General features: G+C 41.8%; 1 protein-coding gene across 1 annotated transcript in view; it reads left to right on the forward strand.

Annotated features, from left to right (window-relative positions):
* Positions 1-18,259, forward strand: part of CKAP5 (cytoskeleton associated protein 5) — a 47,560-nt gene continuing 29,301 nt past the window's right edge. Inside the window, exons 1-12 of the mRNA XM_048949421.1 lie at positions 1-39; positions 8,322-8,413; positions 8,955-9,148; positions 10,191-10,397; positions 12,483-12,654; positions 13,553-13,685; positions 13,962-14,065; positions 14,450-14,563; positions 14,784-14,888; positions 16,789-16,878; positions 16,981-17,145; positions 17,940-18,068. Of these exons, the coding sequence (XP_048805378.1) occupies positions 8,357-8,413; positions 8,955-9,148; positions 10,191-10,397; positions 12,483-12,654; positions 13,553-13,685; positions 13,962-14,065; positions 14,450-14,563; positions 14,784-14,888; positions 16,789-16,878; positions 16,981-17,145; positions 17,940-18,068 (1,470 nt within the window). The 5' untranslated portion in view covers positions 1-39; positions 8,322-8,356. The remainder of the gene's footprint in view (positions 40-8,321; positions 8,414-8,954; positions 9,149-10,190; positions 10,398-12,482; positions 12,655-13,552; positions 13,686-13,961; positions 14,066-14,449; positions 14,564-14,783; positions 14,889-16,788; positions 16,879-16,980; positions 17,146-17,939; positions 18,069-18,259) is intronic.

The following is an 18,259-nucleotide window of genomic DNA, read 5'->3' on the forward strand; positions in this document are numbered from 1 at the left end:
GCGGCTGGACACTCGCCGCGCCCGACCTGCCGGGCCCAGGTGAGATCCGCCCCCCGTTTGGCTTCTTCTGTGGGGGCCGCTTCCTTTCCTGTGTCGCCTGCCGCGCTTCGCCAGACCCGTGGGCCGCTGGGTAGGCCTCCATTCTCTGTTGGGCCTGGCCTCCCGACCCCGTGAGGGGGCTGCGGAGGAGGTGTGGTTCGTGGCGGCCTCCCGTGGGAGCGGGCCCGGGCACGGGGGATTCATCCGAGCCGCTTTCGTGACCACGGAGAAGGCGACGGTTAACGGGGGAGGCCGCGGCCTGTGCTGCGGGGCTGTGAGGGGCGCCGGGGTGGCCGGGAGTTGCTGGGCTGGGCCGGCCCGGCCTATCCTTGGACTCGCTAAAGGAGGCTGTATGTAGAAGTAGTTTTGTTTGCATAACATTCTAGGGTAACGTTCCCTCGGGTGAGGATGGTCCTAAAGCAGAAGCCATGGAGGTATCTGTGTTTCTGAAGCCCTGGCACTGAGTTCAGGTGTTGGTCTGGGATCCCTTGTGTCTCTCGACTGAAGGTGCTTCCTGCTGGGCCTTCTGTAGTACTCTCAAAGGGGGGCTGGCAGGAGTGGGGATTCCCACCGTTCTCCTATGTTGTTGGATTAAGTCAGAATCCTGTGATTTGTCTCCAGGCAGGAGCTTTCATGTTGCTGTGTAGGGGGTTTTCCTCCTAAATTTGGATCTTTAACAACATTGAAGAGCAGGTGCTGGGGAATAGGAATTCTGTGCAGCACAAGCTGACCCTATCTCTGCTACTTAAAAAACAATGGAAGCTGCATATACCTCTAAACTCATGTGCTGTAACTTTCTATCTGGGTTTTTCTTTAATCTAGGTTTTTCTTCAGTATGTATCAGCTATGGAATTATCCTGGGGTTTCCCTTCTTTTTCTTTTTTTCTTTTTTTTTCTTTTTTTTCCCCTCCTGATTCTTATTTTGAGTGTTGTATGGTACTCCTGAAAGCTGCTTTCTGCAGACAAGAGTAATATGTGTGAATGTTGGGATGCTGGGCTGTCAGCTATGGAGGAAAGCATGGCTACAGACTTGCAGTGAACGTATCTGTCGGGTTGAAATTGTGAAGCTATATGTTCTCAGGCGCTGATAGCGGCTCAAATGTTGAAGTGTTACAAAAGGCTACTATTGAAACTCCTCAATAGTATTAAGTCAGAAAGAAGAATGAGGGTGTACAAGCTGTCATTATAACTGATGCTTTTGGTCGCTAATACTGGATCAGTTGATTGTTTGAAGTTAGAATTTAGTACGACTGTCTCTTTCCTCAAGTTTGGCCTATTTTTCGACTGCTGGTTTTACAGCTTTCTTCCATTTAAAACTTGTAGATGTTGTTTGTTTTTTTTTTCACCCCCTTTTGATGGTTGCAATAGAGTTACAGCTTTAAGCTACAGAGAGAAATTGATATATGAAAGTGGGCTCAACAAAAATGGACTGGTTCTAAATGAATTATTGCAGATGTATTTATTGAAGGTAATCCTAAAGAATACAGAATTGGGACTATTAAGCAGGGGGTTAGCTATGGAAAAGATTATTTGTGACATCTGTACAGAAATGATAAAAACTTGATTTGAGAGGCACAAAGAATTAGTTAATCACACTGCTGGACTTCCCATTTACTGGTCTTAATGTTAAAAACCAACTACATGGTAATGCGTTGTTATTCTTGATTCTCATACACGCGTGACTTGAATCTGTGGGACCTGTATCCATGCTGACTCTTGGCCTCTCCTTCATACGGGCCTGTTATGTGATCTGGGCCTGTGTTCCAAAATCCTGGGCTGTGCCACTGTGCAGCTGAACATCTCCTACTGATGTCTGAGCTGTAAGGTCTCGTTCCCCTTTGGCAGTTCCAAAACCTGGTTTCTAGCATATATTAAGATTTGTTTTTCTCTTGTGTGTCTGTTTGGTGATAAATTTACAGCTGAAATTTACTTGGCATGTTGTGAGCTTTTTCAGTCAATCTTTTCTTTTTTTTTCTTTTTCCTTTGCTATTCTGAGTAATTATCTGCCAACTGCAAGACTGCTGTTCACCCCTTTGATAGGTCACTTATGTATATCTCAGACAGTGCACACAAATAGGAAATTGATCTTAATGTTTTGTGGAGTAGAGGTAAGCATCCCCAAATGCGAAGTATTTGATTTGAAGACTGTAGTGTATAGGATGTACGACCTGAAGGACCCTCGTGAGGTGTAAGTACTTGCAAACCCTGTAATCAGGGATTTTCAAATCTGTGGCCAGCAATCGATTTCCTCTTCTCCCTTGCTGTCTCTCCTCTGTTCCATTGTTCCAGCTAGGTGTCTTTTTCTGCCTTTTAAAAAGAAACATGTAAAAATGAAATATTTTATGGACAACTTAACAACGTAGTAGAAATGGCTTGTGAATTCCCTGCTGGAGGAGGCTGGGATGAGGGCCACATGCTCCTGCACAGAATGGCTGACTGTAGGCCTTGTGGCTCATAGAGTTGGTGCTGCCATAGGCTGCTCCTGTGTCGTCCTTGTCACATTGGCATTGCAAAGAGTGACATGGGAAAACCTGGTACCCTCGTGCTTAAATTAAACATTGCCCTGCACTAAGCAGCACGCTGGGCCGCCTTGAAATAGAGCATCTCCAGAACTGACCAAATGTGTGTTGTTTGAGGCTGTCTCTATGACAGCTAGGTTGCTGTGGACGTCGGAGGTTGGAAAGCAGAAGCGGTGGCGTGTGTTTGCTCCTCTGTGTTGTAGGGCTGAGATGAATGAAAAAGGAACTTGAATTATTCGGTGGGGCGTGGAGCAGCTGCTGCTACGGCTGTTCTTCATCTAGCTAAGATGATTCTGAAGGAGCACAGCCTCGCGTCGCGTATCTGACTCCCTCGGGAGGAAGCTGTCAGCACAGGGTTTCCACCATGGCAGCTCTTCCTCGGTCGCTACTGTCGCTAGAAAAGGCATCTCCGAACGTCAGGTGACGGCTGGAGCGAGCCGATGAATCAGCTCTGCTGGGGCGCCGTCATCGCACGGCTGGCGTGCGGCACGAAGCGCGGTGGTGCCGCGGGGCGGCTCGCCGTTCGGAAGGCACGGCGCTTCTTGGCGGCGGGCCTCGTTCCTCCCGTCAGGCCGACGGCCCGAGGGACCGCCCCGCGAGGGACACCCGGGCCGCGCCCGCCCGTTTCGGCGTCGACCTCGTTTCCGCCGGCGCGGGGCCGGGATGCCGAAGGCGATGACTCGCGAGGGCGGCGGGCCCCGCGACCCGGGCCGTTGACCGCCGCCGGCCCCGGGGAGCGCCCGGGGAAACGGGGGTCGCGGAGGCGCCGGGCGCCCCGGCGCTGCCCTGCCCGCCTTTGTCTGGCCCCGGCGCGGCCCGGCTCCCCGCCCAGGTACGGCCGCGGCGCCCCCGGCCCCGCCCTCCGGCTGGGAGGCGCTTCCGCCGGGCCGGCCCCTCCGCCCGCTGCCGAGCCGAGCCGGCGCTGTCAGGTGAGCGGCGCGCGCTGAGCGGTAAGGCGCGGCGGCGGTGTAAACAATGCCGGGCCCGCGGGGCGGCCCGCCGCCCGACGGGAGGGGCCGGGGCGGGGGGGGGAGGGAGAGAAACAGGGAGAGAGGCGGCAAGAGCGGGGCCGGGGGGCCGTGCGGGGGCGGCGGGGCTTCCTTCTGGAAGGTGCTGTGGCTGCGGGGAGGCCGCGGCGGCCGAGGGAGCTCCCGGTGCTTCCCGTGGGGGCCGTCCTCGTCGGCGGCGCGGGCCCTCCTTTTAAGGAACGTCCCGCCGGCCTCTGTGCGCCTGAGCTCGGGCAGCTCCTTCAGGGAGGGGCGGCGAGTGGGCGCTGCCCTTCTGCTGTCCCGCTGTCGTCCCCCTGCCGATTACCCGAGGCGCACGGGCATGCCCCTGTGCTGCCCTTTTCTGCCCACCCCTCTACACTGTAAGATTGGCTTTGCTCCGCGCTTACCCCGCTCCTAGGCAGAAGCAGGAGGCCGGTTTTCACATTAAGATGTTGCTGAGCGTTGGGGCAGGTGAGAGAGAATGCAGTGCCGTTTACTCTCATATGCCATTTCATTGCTGCTGGAACTGGGAGAAGCTACCTTGCAAAGTACCTCGCAGACTGCAAATGATTCCTTTTTGCCTTTTGTTTCTTGCATTTCTCATTATTCTGAGGCCCTGTGTCATCGAGAGCCCTGTGTGTTTCGCATCTTGAGATTGAAATTGCCACCTTCTAAAACCATAGGAATTTCATGCTGTCTTAGCATCAGACAGCCCTCTGAGTGGTGGTGCTTGCATGTTAGTTTTTGAGCTGCTTGTTGCTGCATCTGTCATCAAAAGATGGGTGCACTGAAGCTGGGAGGTGTGCTGGCGGTCTGATTGGAAGTTCTTTTGACTCCTGTTTTTACCTCTGTAACTTTAGGAGTTTTAGCTGGACTTCAGTCTTCCTGTGCAGAATTTGCTGAAGCGGCTTACTGCACTATTTGTTTCACTGGTTGATTAGGCCACACGATTCTTCAGTTTGCATATTCATCTGAGTGTTGTTTAAGACAGAGAAACAAAACCCCTGTATTATGATTGCTTGAGTATTTTAAGCATTTTTCTGTGCTGCATAATGCTGTAGCTAATGAGTTTTAATTAATTTAAAACTTTAATTGGCAAGTACTGTAAAACATGCTGGGCTAAACTTATGAAACAGTGGAACTTCATATGTTGAGAGGCAAAGAGAGAATATGACCCCAAACTGCCATTAAACAAAAATTCTTTCTGCTAGCAAAACCGTGGACTATACTGGCACAGAACTGTCCACAGAGAACTGTTGTCTCAGTGGAAATTATACCTTCACAATTTTATGTTAAAGTATGCACTCTAAGAACATTTCAAATGCAATTTTGCTTGGAAATGGGCTGTCTTCAGTAAGTCTTCAGAGCTTACTCTTTTGGGCAAACCTACTGAGAAGGCTACTTTGGCATCAAGCCTTCTGATATTTTAAAAGCTATTCTTGCTTGGCAGTGATGCTTAATAGGTGGAAGCGAGCAGGGATAAGTGGACAATTGGTATCAGTAAACATCTGTTTTTTGTTTAGCACAAAATGGCTTCCTACTTTGCCTTCCCAGGAAGGAGAAGCTTCATGACAGTGCACAGAGATTCCATAATAAACGTGCTTAAAAAAAAAAAGTTTCAAATTATTTATGTCAGAAGGCTTTTCTTCAGTGATGCCCCTATACTATAGAGCTGTAGGGTTGATGCTGTTCAGCCCTTCAGAATTTTAGCACAGAAAGCATTTATTTAGGAGCTGAGTAAGGAACTTTTCAGAGCAGTGTGTGGTTAATCCAAATGTTCCCTTAGCATCCCTTCCACACATTCTCAATGCATTGATTTTTTTTTTTATTATTTTTTTATTTTTTTCCCCCCAATAATTCAGTAACAAATTCTCACTTCACGTTTGAGCTTGTTGTGTTGCACTGTCCTGTAAGTATTTTTCTGCTCTTACATTGTCTCCCTTTGAAAGATATCCTATTCTCTCCTTGATGGCCTTCACTTTCTTACTGCTCCATTGCATGAGTTTGCTGTGCCAAGAACTGTCAGGGAGGATTTGTTGTTCATCTCCATTGCAGATTGCTCAGCTGACTTGCTTTTGTAAATGTTTCATTGACTGCCTTAATAACAACCCTCTCTCACAAAACTGATTTTGGTGCTTCAGTTGCTTCAGAGGTCCCGTTCCCTGGATGCTACCAAAATGAGCGCTGTTGCTGAAAGACTTATTAATCTTTTTGTTCTGAGTCTGTAAAATTAGTTGTGCTGACAAGTCAGCTATCTAGGTCAAACACTTCACTGCTGCAGACTCACTAGTTGTAACGCAATTTGGCTGCGTTATTGCGGTGTGAGGCTACTTTCTATTTGGGTGTTGAAAAGTAATGGGAAGAGTTGTTCGTAACTTTGCAGGGAAACTTTTAAAGAAAGACTTTTGTCAAATGTGGGATATTCTTTGAACATTCAGAGTGCAGTAACTTAATTGAAGGGAGAAACAACAGTCTGTTATTCTGCTGAAGGCACGATGCAGGCAGCACAGGAATTCAGGATTGGGGCAGGTGTGAACAGTGATAAGATGGAGGGAATAAATATTTAGAAGCCAGCTCCCCCCTCTATGACCATGGAAAAACTGTTGGGCCCAAAGGGATTTGTATGTTGTCAGAGAGGACGTATAATTTTATCCCTATTTTTAGGCACAAGATTCAGTGCGGAAGGCAACTGAACCCATTTTATAATTGAAGTAATGATTGTAGCTTTTGCAACTAAAAATAGTAGGAAACGGACTTGACCAGGCTGAAAAGAAAAAAATAAAATAAAAGATGAGCGAGACCATGGTACTGTTTTGCCCTCCCTGTTCCCCCATGTGAGAGTGTCTCATGATGTTGGGAAGGAAAATTCGGGATCCTTTTCTTCTACTTCCTGTGATGTGGCAGTAGGATATGCAAGTCAGAGGTCACGCTTTGGGGCATACAGACTGTTGTCTGTATGTAAACATAAAAAATACTTGGAAGTCTATGATGCTTCTGATGTTAGTGCTTGAACTGATTTTAGGGTCATAAAGAGGTAGTCAATATCCTGCAGTAAGATTTTCCTTGGTAGAGTGGATTTCTGGCGCAAAGGAGATGCTCTTTTTTTTTTTTTTTTTTTTTTTTACTGCTTATACTGTTTTATCTCCTGTTTTATCTGTGGTAGTTCTTTTCCTTCTGCTGGTTCCTTATGCTTTCCTTAAGAAAAGGAAAAAGCCAGGAAGTAGCTTGTACACTGCCTCCAAATTTGTGGTTAGTCTTGCAAACGACTTCTTACTAAGATCACTGTTCTCATCAAGGACTGGTGTGCGCTTGGGGGAAAGCATTGTGCCTGTTTGTGACTTGCTTCTGCACTGGTGAGGTCGTCCAGTGATTTCTGTACTGGTGTGTTAAGTTCTATACTGCTACACTAATTATTCCTAACACAAATGCAACTTAGATTACACGAGACACAGCTCTGCAAGTCTTTTTCTTTCTTTCTGCAGAGCTAACTTGATTGGTAAAGTCTGTTGTTGGAGCTGCATTCATACAAGGGTATTCCTGCATTCTTGACTAGGTGAGCTATTAAAAGAGCTTTCAACATGAATGCAGCTTCATTTTTGCTTGTGGACTGTTGTAGTCTGGTTTCCCTCTTGAGTTAGCTATTTGTGGCTGACAGATAGCTTTGCAGGACTTGCTTGTATTAACTTAGACTGATGAAATTATACTCCTAATCTAGGATTTATTTATTTGCAGGGAACTTCTGTGTGTACTTCAAATATAAACACTTTTATCTAAAAAGTGTATCATTTTACTGGCATAGGCTGAATTTACATTACAGATGTGTTTATGTACAGTTATGTCAGCACTGTGTATTTATACACCTTCAGGGATAAATTATTGGATGGTGATGACCACTAGCTCTTGAAATCTATCTCTTTGTGTATGTGTTTGAAATGGTATGCTGGAATGTGTTGCTCCTTACCTGGATTGATTTAATTTGCTTCTGCAGTGTTGTGAGCTGTCTCAGTGCTGCTGAAACTTGCATGTCTAAGATGGTCATTGAGCCTGAGGTCTCATCTCTCATGCCCTAGTAGTCAATGTTAATATTTTAATGAGGAGAGAGGGATAAAACACTTCTATGACCTTGAACAAGTAATATTTGAGTCTCCATGCAGTAAGAAACTGGTCTCTTGGTGAGAGCAGTTGCCAGTGCTGGCTATTACTGCAATTGGGGCATAAAATGGCTAGCTAGCAAAAATGGATTTTGTTAGTCTCATATCTCATAGTGCTGTTCATTTCAAATGCTCTGTTTGTGAAGTAGTTAAAACAGCTGTCCTCACACTAATATGTGGTGATTTTTCAACCCTCATTCATGGCACCTGCTGCAGAAAGCACGTCAGTAAGCATCAGTTTTCTAGTGGTGATCAGTACTCATTTCTTCTTAGTTCCTTAACTGTGTACGTTCTTCCTCAAGCTTAGACAAAGGTGTGTTCTATGTGCCTCGTGTCAGCTTACTGAAACATTAACAGATGAGAATTCTGGTGTCAGAAGCATTACAAATGGCAATATACTACTCGTCGGTGCCTTCTGGTGGCCTTTCAGGGCTAACAGTTTTGTGGCCAAATCTTAGCAGTTAGTATGTAAATACAACTGCAGGCTTGAAAGAGTGGGTTTCACATTAAATATTACATCTGCTTTAGAGCTGTCTTTTTTTTTTAATTTTCTGAACTGTGTTGCAGGTGGAATCTCGCTTTTTTTGTGTGTTATGTGTTCTAACTCTTGTCTCTGTCCACAGGAATTGCTGTAACTGTAGAGAGAACCTAAATTACGATGGGGGACGACAGTGAGTGGATGAAACTGCCCATCGACCAGAAGTGTGAACACAAGGTGGGAGATACTGTCTGGGTTTGGCCTGCTGTGTATCTGTGCTGTGATACTTCTATGATATTCCTGTACCGAATTATAACAAAGTTGGCTTATTTTTGCAGCCACACAGTGTGCATGTGTGTAAAAGGTCTGAAACAGTTAAGTAACACTCATGAAGCAGAGTTTAGTTGTATGATAATCTAGATGGTGTAAGTTTGTGAGCTTAAAGATCAGTACACTTGTTCATGTGAATGTATTACTCATCTGTAGCTGCAAGTACTGTTCTGCTCACACCTACTCACTGTGGTGGTTGCTAGAGCTGATGGAGAGCAGCGAGGAATACTAACGTATCTCTTTTTCTGGGTCATTGTTGACAGGAAAGCAATGGGTATTTTGCCCTCTTGCACAGTATTTGTGTAGGGAAATTTTGCAGATGCCAGCTTACTGAGCACCTTACAGCTATGATTGAAGTACTTTGGTGAGATTAAGGTTATTAAGGTGATTGAGATTGTGTTAAGGTTTGTATTAGCACAATGCTTAAATGTTTGACTTCTACTTCCAGCTGTGGAAAGCCAGATTAAATGGCTATGAAGAAGCCCTTAAGCTCTTCCAGAAGATAGATGATGAGAAGAGTCCTGAATGGTCCAAATACCTTGGATTGATAAAGAAATTTGTGACGGACTCCAATGCAGTGGCACAGTTGAAAGGACTGGAAGCAGCACTTGCTTATGTTGAAAATGCTCATGTAGCTGGGAAGTAAGTAGCCTTTCCTTGCTATCAGTAGGCTGTTATGAGTTTTATGTCCCTCTCTGAGAAAGTCTGCAGATAAACTGTGCAGGGGTTGTAAACAGTTAGGGTATGTTGAGAACAGAAGTTGCTTTCTGATTTATAAAACCTGCTGAATAGTAGGTTTGTAGATGGATTCCACATACCTGTTAATTTATCAGAAGTTGCTTTACATAATGCTTAATGATGTTGTAAGAAAAGAGTGGTAAAGATTTTAGAAATGGTAGAGAAGTGAAACAGTTGATGTTGTGAGCTGGAAACCCTCCTCTTGCTTGGCTGAAACAATGTGTATGTACATCTTTCCTAGCAGATACTCGTGTAATTTATTTTTTAAATGAAATGTACTTATGTTTTTGGTGGTGTGTCCAGTTTAATCCATCTGAATCTGCATACTTGCTTATTTCTTCAAAGGGTGTTCCTAGTATTTTACATTATCTATCCCATGAAATAATGTTCTCCTGGGGGTGAAATAAAAGCATCTAATTGACCTCATTCATGCTTTGATCCACTGTCTTTAAATGACTTGATTATTTGTTTTTAAATACTTTTTTTTAAATTAAAACCTTAATTTGGGTATCTAACAGCATTTTCAGGCCCCCGAATTCACAAGTGGTATAAATTGAGAGTACTGGGAGCTTTGACATAATCCCAGCAAACTATTTTCTGTTTATGCACCAGTGTTGTGTTACTATGATGTATACAATTCCTGGAGATGATGAATTAGTGTTTGTGTTTTTGAGATAAGGTCTTGTATTCACAATCTGGTGTAGTCCAGTATTAGGAACATGCAAAATAGCTCTCAGTGTAAAGGAGTTCCATTGATTAAACTAGAGGGTAGTAAAATCGCCTTTTACAGAAGGTTGTAACCTTCAAAGTTAACTTAGCCTTTATTGTGTGATGACTGAGTTTTCATCGTTGTTTTAGATGTTGTGTGTGCTTCTGTCTGTGGATAATGATGGAAAATAACCAGTTCACTTAAATGTTCTAAAGGTAATTTTCTCTCATCTTTCAGGACAACAGGGGAAGTAGCTTCTGGAGTTGTAAATAAAGTATTCAATCAGCCAAAAGCCAGAGCAAAGGAGCTGGGTGTAGATATCTGTCTTATGTATATAGAAATTGAGAAAGGGGAGGCAGTACAAGAAGAATTACTAAAGGGTCTCGACAACAAAAACCCGAAAATCATAGTTGCTTGTATAGAGACACTGAGGAAAGCACTAAGGTAAGCTTCTAGGTCTGGGGCTGTGGTGTTTGTTTTGGTGCTGCTTTTTCTTCCTCACCCCACAGAACATATATCCATCCAGTGTTTTTAGCAGGCTGTCTTTACTGAACTGATTATTTTTAAGGTGACAACAGTTGTGAGAATTTCACAACTCTTCTGAACAGCTGAGATAAAGTCAGTGATGGGAAAGCTGAAATTCATTCGGTTTGTTTCAAGTTTTTCCTCACTGATGCGTGCACTTTTGGTTGGCTGCATTGTTGGTTTGTTTTCTTTAAATGCTCATTACACCTAAGTTTATTTTGAAGAGCTGTCTCTGTCAGTTTGCATTGTCCATATAAAAATTTTGTCATTAAAAACAAAAGCTGATAATACTTTCTAAAAACCAAATCTTACTGAAGATAGGGTAGTTGGTTTCAGGGTTAGAATTGCAGTACCTGTTTGTTTTTGTTTCATTCTGGGTGAATTTCCTGCTGATAATTCTGGTATTAGTGAGGCCAGAATACCTTTTCCTGCAAAAATAATTATAATAATGAAGTAGTTAGTGTGAAAACACTGCAGTACAGGTGAAGGTGAACCTTATGGTTGATATCTGGTAGTGAATTTGCTGATACGTGCATTGATGGTCGTTTTTACACTAAATGGGTGCTGTAAGCAATGCTTTATTTTAGGTTCTGCCAAATGTCCTACTTTTAAGAACATATTTTACCTATTTTAAATTGCCTTATCTCTTTAACAGTATGGTATAATTGAAAACGGTGCAACCTTCCTCAATATCTCCCTACCAACCATGTTTATTAAACGTGCCTTCTTTATATATATTGTATTGTATATGTTGTATTATGCTTTAGGTTGCAAGATCAATTTATGTCATGGGGCTCTATTAATCTCCTACTTTAGAAGCTTTAGAATTGTGCTTTCAGAGTTTCTGCATTGATAGCAAGATTTACATCTTGTACCTAAGTGGGTAGCTTGGCTACGTAACTAGTTAAGCTTCCAGTGTTTTTTGTTTTATGCCGAAATGTTTTTATTCCTTGTGTTGTTACAAGAATTGGTGTAGTCTGCTGTTCCTCTAAGTTCTCATTCTCAGTAGCTCCTTTTTCTAGTATGCTCCTTATTTTAACCGTGGTGTAAGAACAGGCTTGTGCCTTTCATTTGTTCGCATTCTATAATTGTTACTTCTAATACTGGAGCCTCCTTTGCGTGTTTTTTTACCTCACATTTCTCATAAAGTGAGACTCGTAATAAAGCTTCTAGCAGTAACATTTTTAGAACTTAAATATGCAACTGTTTTTTAGTAGCTGTTTTTTTTACTAGCATTTTCATGAATTACTTAGCTGAACAGTAGCAGAAGTGTGACTAGAAAGTTTAGAGCTCTCAAGAAAGAAGAACTGTCCTGAATCGGTATTTGTGGCTTCTGATGTGACTTAGCAAACTGCTACTGTTCAAGTATTTCTATGGGCATCTAAAGAAAACTTGTTTTCACTCAACAGTTGATTGAGAAATGAAAATGTGTGTTAAGTTCAACAATATATAGAATCTGCTGACATGGAAGGTTGGCTGGGGAAACCTGTTCTGTGTGTCCTTTCAGTTGCACACGTTTTAACACGTGTATTTTTTGTGAGGATGACCCAGGCTTACTATAATTATCTAGTGCAACAAGTGGTAAAATGACTAATGCTTTTACTGCAGTTTGCCTCCAAGGATAGGCAAAGGAGATTCTATTTATTCTGATTAAAAAAAAAAAAAAAAGTAGGTCATAAATTTCAGTCTAAAGACACTTTTTTTTTCTCCCTTCTTGGCAAGGAAACTGATTTAGGCAATAGATTGGATTAAATGTTTTGAAGTAATTTTAGCAGAGACCTGCTATTGTAATTCTGATTGGCTTGGGGAAAGTGATTATGATTGGGGAAATATTCTTTTAATTGTGCAGCAGCTAAATAATATCATAAAAAGAAACAAGGATTTGAATAAATAACGTTTTCTGCATGTACTGCACATCACAGTTTGTTATTATTATTTTTTTTTTAATCACTTTTTGTGGCTCCTGTTTGGGCTCTGATGCTATTCCATGTTTTTAACTTTCAGTGAATTTGGTTCAAAAATAATCTCACTGAAGCCAATCATTAAGGTATTGCCAAAACTGTTTGAGTCTCGGGAGAAGGCTGTTCGTGATGAAGCCAAACTCCTTGCTGTGGAGATCTACCGTTGGATAAGGGATGCTCTGAGACCTCCCCTGCAGAATATAAATTCTGTTCAGGTAGGTAGAAGATGATGCTGTAACCAGACAGTTGAGAAAACACTTCTACACATGTGTGCTTATGGCCCTGATCCCATAATGTTTGTCAAAGCTGGAATCTTCCATTAATGAGGCATTATTTTTTAGTTTCCTGTAACAGAGCTGAAGACTTCAGTCCCTCTTTGTGGTTTCCAAAGGGGGTGACAAAAAATTGTTTTGTTTGTACTGGAACTCAGGAGGGCATTTAGAAAAGTAGAGAAGCTTGTCACAGAGACCTTAGCTAAGGACAAATAACTAGTGGTGTAAAAAGACCTGCAGCTGGAAGCGGTCAGGTCTGCATTTACAGTGTTTGTTTCCTTGTATGATAACAGTTCCACTGCAGGAAGTGTTATGCTGTGATAGATAACTGGAACATTCCGTTATTTTTGAACTTTCTAAATTACTAATGTATCTTTCTTTCCTATTCACTTATATTCATTTTGTTTTGTGGAAAACAGTAGATTTCTGGAGCAAGGCAGAACTGTTGTTTATTTTTTAAACTGCCTGGTCAAATATAACTCAAGGTGTTTGTTTTGTCTTAGCCCTGTCTTCAGATATTAAGGCTATAATAAGAATCTTTCTCCATGTTCACCCAGTCATATTTTAAACCTTTAGTGGCCTGACCGTTCTACAGCTTGTTCTGAAGTAAATGCTTGGCTTTAGCACTTTTGTTTTTGATGCTCTGCTATGTGAGTACATCTGTTCAAAAGATTCTGAACAGTGAGTGTGAAGAAGTCACTTCTTTGATGGCAAAATAAAGAGCTTAAAATTTAGGAGTGTCTTAAACTTGTAATGGGAAGTCTCCAGTGCTTTCTATGAGGTATTTCTTGTCTGTGGTATGCACAAAATGTAGATACTATGACTTTTTTTCCTTTGACAGCTAAAGGAACTGGAAGAAGAGTGGGTCAAAGTGTCATCAGCTGCTCCTAAGCAGACCAGGTTCCTGCGTTCCCAACAGGAGCTGAAAGCAAAATTTGAGCAGCAACAGGCAGCTGGAGGAGATGGAGATGGAGGTAAACTGTCTCTTTACTCCATTGGGAAGCTTATCATGTGTATGTTCTTGAGAAATGCATTGAATTGTAAAGGTTCTTCCATTCAAACTGATAGAGAACATGGGATGCATTGCACCACGTGAGAATATGGCTAGGGTAAGAACTTTACATGATAGTATCTATCCTTTGACATAGCAAATTCACAGTTGCTGACACTGTTTTATAAGTGAGCCTTAGACAGTAGTGTGCTTGAAATTGCACTTATTGTGCAGCTTGTTTTTCTCCCTTCTGTTGCAGGAGATGATGATGAGGAAGAAGCAGTACCACAAGTAGATGCATATGAGTTGCTTGAAGCTGTAGAAATTCTTTCAAAGCTTCCAAAGGACTTCTATGAGAAAATAGTAAGCATGAACTTTAATTCCACTGGTTAATTCTGTGGCATGTGGAGCTAACAAGTCTAAAGACAGACTTGCATTTTGCAACATCAACTATACTGCTGCATGGGAAATAACAGACTAGTTTAAGCAAATAATAAACTGTCATAAATAAGTCTCAAGTTTTTGTTTTTACCATTAAGAAAGCTGTAATTCTAAGGAGCTGAGATGCATCCTGGGAAAGGACTTTGTTTCATCTTTCACTGCAGTTGATGTTGAGCTTTAGGGAAACTTTAAAAGATCTTGGTTTTCTCTGAATAGAGTTGAGCTCTAAAATCTATGGCTTGTGGCAAATAAGATTCTCTAGGGCTGTTTAGATTTATGAATTAATCTAAGTGACTTTCTTTGCAGGAAGCAAAAAAGTGGCAGGAAAGGAAAGAAGCTCTAGAGGCTGTAGAATTGCTGGTGAAAAATCCAAAGTTAGAATCAGGAGACTATGCAGACTTGGTGAAAGTTCTCAAAAAGGTAATGAAACACAGTGTATGCATATGGTTTAATTATTACTTTTTTAATATGATTTCTTTGTATTTAAGTTCAAAAATTTGGATTAAGATAATGCTCAGGAGCCTGAACTTCTTAGTTGGAACAGTGGTGGAAGTAACCTTGTCTGTAGCCTGCTGATCCTACTAAGAGATTTCTCCGAGTCCCTGAAGTCTTCCACCTTTTGTTACTTTTTCCTTTTCAGGTTGTTGGAAAGGATACAAATGTTATGCTGGTTGCTTTAGCTGCCAAATGCCTTGCTGGACTGGCTTCTGGCCTCCGAAAGAAATTTGGACAATATGCAGGACATGTAAGTATGAGGATGTAATGCTTTTTCCCCTGTTTTGTTTTGGGTTGGTTTTTTTTTTGTTGTTGTTGGTGCTGGCCACCAGGAACACTGGGGGGTTGGGGAGAAGGGTTGGTTTGTTTATTTGTCAGTGCTTGGTATTTATGAAAGATATGATTTTGTAGTATTACAAATATTTGTCTCCACCTTGATGGATTAAGAAGTGAAGTTACTTGCAGCTTAAGGATAAAAGGACAGTGTTTATTCACGTTCAGTGGTATAAAGCTTACTGGTACAATGAATCTTGTGTATGAAGACTGCTCTGAGTTCACTTTTCATAAGATGAACTTATTTATATTGCCTCATGCTGGAGGTACACCTGCAGAAGTGCACTTGTAGCACACGGAGGTGGGGGAAGCATTTCTGAGCCTGAGGTCTACTTAGCAGTGCCATCATGTATAGTTGTTAGTTCTGGTTTTACTTGTTTGGCTGTTCAAAGCAGGTAACAAAACTACTGAGTTTTCTTTGGCACCAAAATGTTCGGGTGATCTAGCTTAATGCTCTTCTCTCCTTTTGCAACTCTTGTCTTAGTAACAATACTACCAAGAAAGCTGTGGAAGTGTTTGCATTTATCTCACTTCTTTCTCAAGAGAGCCACTGTTGCTGTGATCTTTAAGCTGCTCGACTTTAAGTTTTCTTGTGATGCATAAGAGGATACGTAAGGGAGAGCTGAGGGTAAAGCTGAGGGAAGTGGAGAAATTGTGCCTGGCAGCTATTAGTGTTATGTTTTGTGGTGAGTTGTGAAGTTACTGAGTGTCATTGCTTCGAAGTCTTCAGGTCTCTTGAACTCTGAACATAAGTTTGGGCAAAGATAATTTCATTCTGAATGCTGCCTGTTGTTATGAGGAACATGGTTGTTTTTACTTATTTATTTTGAAGCGTTTAAGGCTTTGCAAACAGGAATTGGCAAGGGTTAGCAACACAAAGATGCCACCTGAGCTTTGTTCACTGTGTCATAATGAGCTGAGATCTTGTGGTCAAATTCTGTGTAGAAAGAGGTATCTGTAGGAAGACCTGTTTTCTATTATGCAAGAGCTTATAATGAGTAACTAGATGGCTTCTAAACTGTCAACTCTGATATGCTTACAGAAATGTCAAAAGTAGCCTGCTTTTCACTACTAAAAGCTCTGCATGTCTCTGGTTAAACATCAGAATTTCTTATGTTACTAATAGTGTAGGTTACAGAGGCCATAGTTAAGTGGACCTCCTCATATTACCAGCACATTGGAGAGTCATCTGTATCTGGTTGACTGAGAAGCTATATTGAGTCTAAATTGCAGAGAAGCTCTGATGTGGTGTGGTTTAATTATCAGGTGTGCTTTTTCAAGTTAATAAATCCAAAAATATCCTGCTGCTTGGAAGGGATGCAGCTGTAGGAAAGGTTCAGGCTTCCACAACTGGAAAGACAGTGTTCTAGTCAAATAAAAGCATCTTGGACAGTGGTGCTGAATGCTGTGAGGATGCTGGGAGATGGGACTGTGTGTGTATATATGCATACATACACAATCTTTGATTCTTAAAAAATGAGAACAGAGTGTTCTACTGTGGAACTGTTTCCTATCAATGTCTCTGTATTTCACACTAGTAGATCCAGAATGTTCACTTGTGAGTTTATATACCTGCCTCTTTCTTAGCTTTTCTGTGTAACTGCTCAAAAATCATTATTTATTAATAGATTGAGTGCAAAGAATTTTACATTGGAGAAAAGCTGGAGTAGACTAGTTCATCCTGTTGTATGCCCAATGGGGTAGGAGAGATGCTAATTTGCTTTGCTTCTTTGTGAAACGTCAGGGAACAAATTTTCATGTTTCACAATTATGTTAGCGAAGAGTGGATTGACTCTTTCTTTTTATCTCTTCCACAGGTTGTTCCAACGATCTTAGAGAAATTTAAAGAGAAGAAACCTCAGGTAGTGCAAGCACTGCAGGAAGCCATTGATGCAATCTTTCTTACTGTAAGTAAAACACTGAAAATTTTCCCACTGTGTCTGAGAATTGGCGTCTTTTTATTTGCTTTTTTGTTCCTTTACTGAAAGTAGTATCTCTTTTCTCTGTAGACCACATTGCAGAACATAAGTGAAGATGTGTTGGCAGTGATGGACAACAAAAATCCAACAATTAAGCAGCAGACATCCCTTTTCATTGCAAGAAGCTTTCGACACTGCACGCCTTCTACTCTGCCAAAAAGTCTGTTGAAACCTTTCTGTGCTGCACTTCTCAAGGTAAAAAAGGAGAAGGAATTAGTACTTCTCTGATACTGACTTGAAATGTTGGTGTGAAGCGTCAGATTGTTTTGGGAGAAAGAAATCTGATAGTGCAGGGGCTAAAAATCTTGTGTACTATATGGCTGTCAGTGAATTCTCACTGATATCGAAGTGGAAGATGACTTGGTCGTGGAAATTGCTAAGAAGAGACTAAACTATCTCTAAAACTGAAAACTTACCTAGTTTGTAGTAAAGACGTTGGTTTTCTATTTAACTGCTGGATATGGACAAATGCTTCTTGCAGATATTCATAGCAAACTTTTATTAGAGTGCTGCATCTAATTTGCCATGGGTAAAAACTTCTGTCGATGCATAGACTGCATGTACACTGGAGAACTTCCAGTGTAATCCAAATCTGTACACTTCATTATGTGTTTCCATTTCTTTTGTCTGGGTGAGTTCCTTGGCTTTTAAAATGGAGATTTGAAAAGGGTTGTGGGATTTTAAATTTCTTAGAAGCTTTTATGGTGTTCCAGTATTTCTTAAAGCTAAAATGTTCTTCCTTTTCTTGCTGTGTGAGAGATCTAAGGATGGGAAGCAGCCTGTATTTGAGAAAAGAGTAGATCAAGATATGAAGAAACAGAGTAGACAACTTTTCTTTCTTTCTATAATGGAATGGAATATTAAGTATTACGCTGTATTGATTGTAAGTTTTATTAAAAGGTTGAAACAGATTTATACGGATCATGAGTTTAAACACTTGTTTAGATGTGAGCTGCAAACTTTGTAATGTGTGCTGTATTTCTTGGCAGCATATCAATGATTCTGCTCCTGAAGTAAGAGATGCTGGTTTTGAAGCATTAGGCACTGCATTGAAGGTTGCTGGAGAGAAAGCTGTGAATCCTTTTCTAGCAGATGTCGACAAACTAAAGCTTGATCGGGTGAGTTTATGAAATGTAAAATGCTCAATTTATCCATGTAAAATGCATTTCAGTAAAGAGGATCAGAGGAGATACTTCAGTCAATGTTTTGCCACGGTTGTTTTGGAAGTGACCTACTTAAAAGTTACTATCGGAGCAGGAAGACTGGAAAAAGACTTTCAAAAATTTTTGTTAAATATTGAGTATCCTTT

Source organism: Lagopus muta, chromosome 6 (assembly GCF_023343835.1).
Source record: "Lagopus muta isolate bLagMut1 chromosome 6, bLagMut1 primary, whole genome shotgun sequence".
In the NCBI taxonomy this organism is placed as follows: Eukaryota; Metazoa; Chordata; class Aves; order Galliformes; family Phasianidae; genus Lagopus; species Lagopus muta.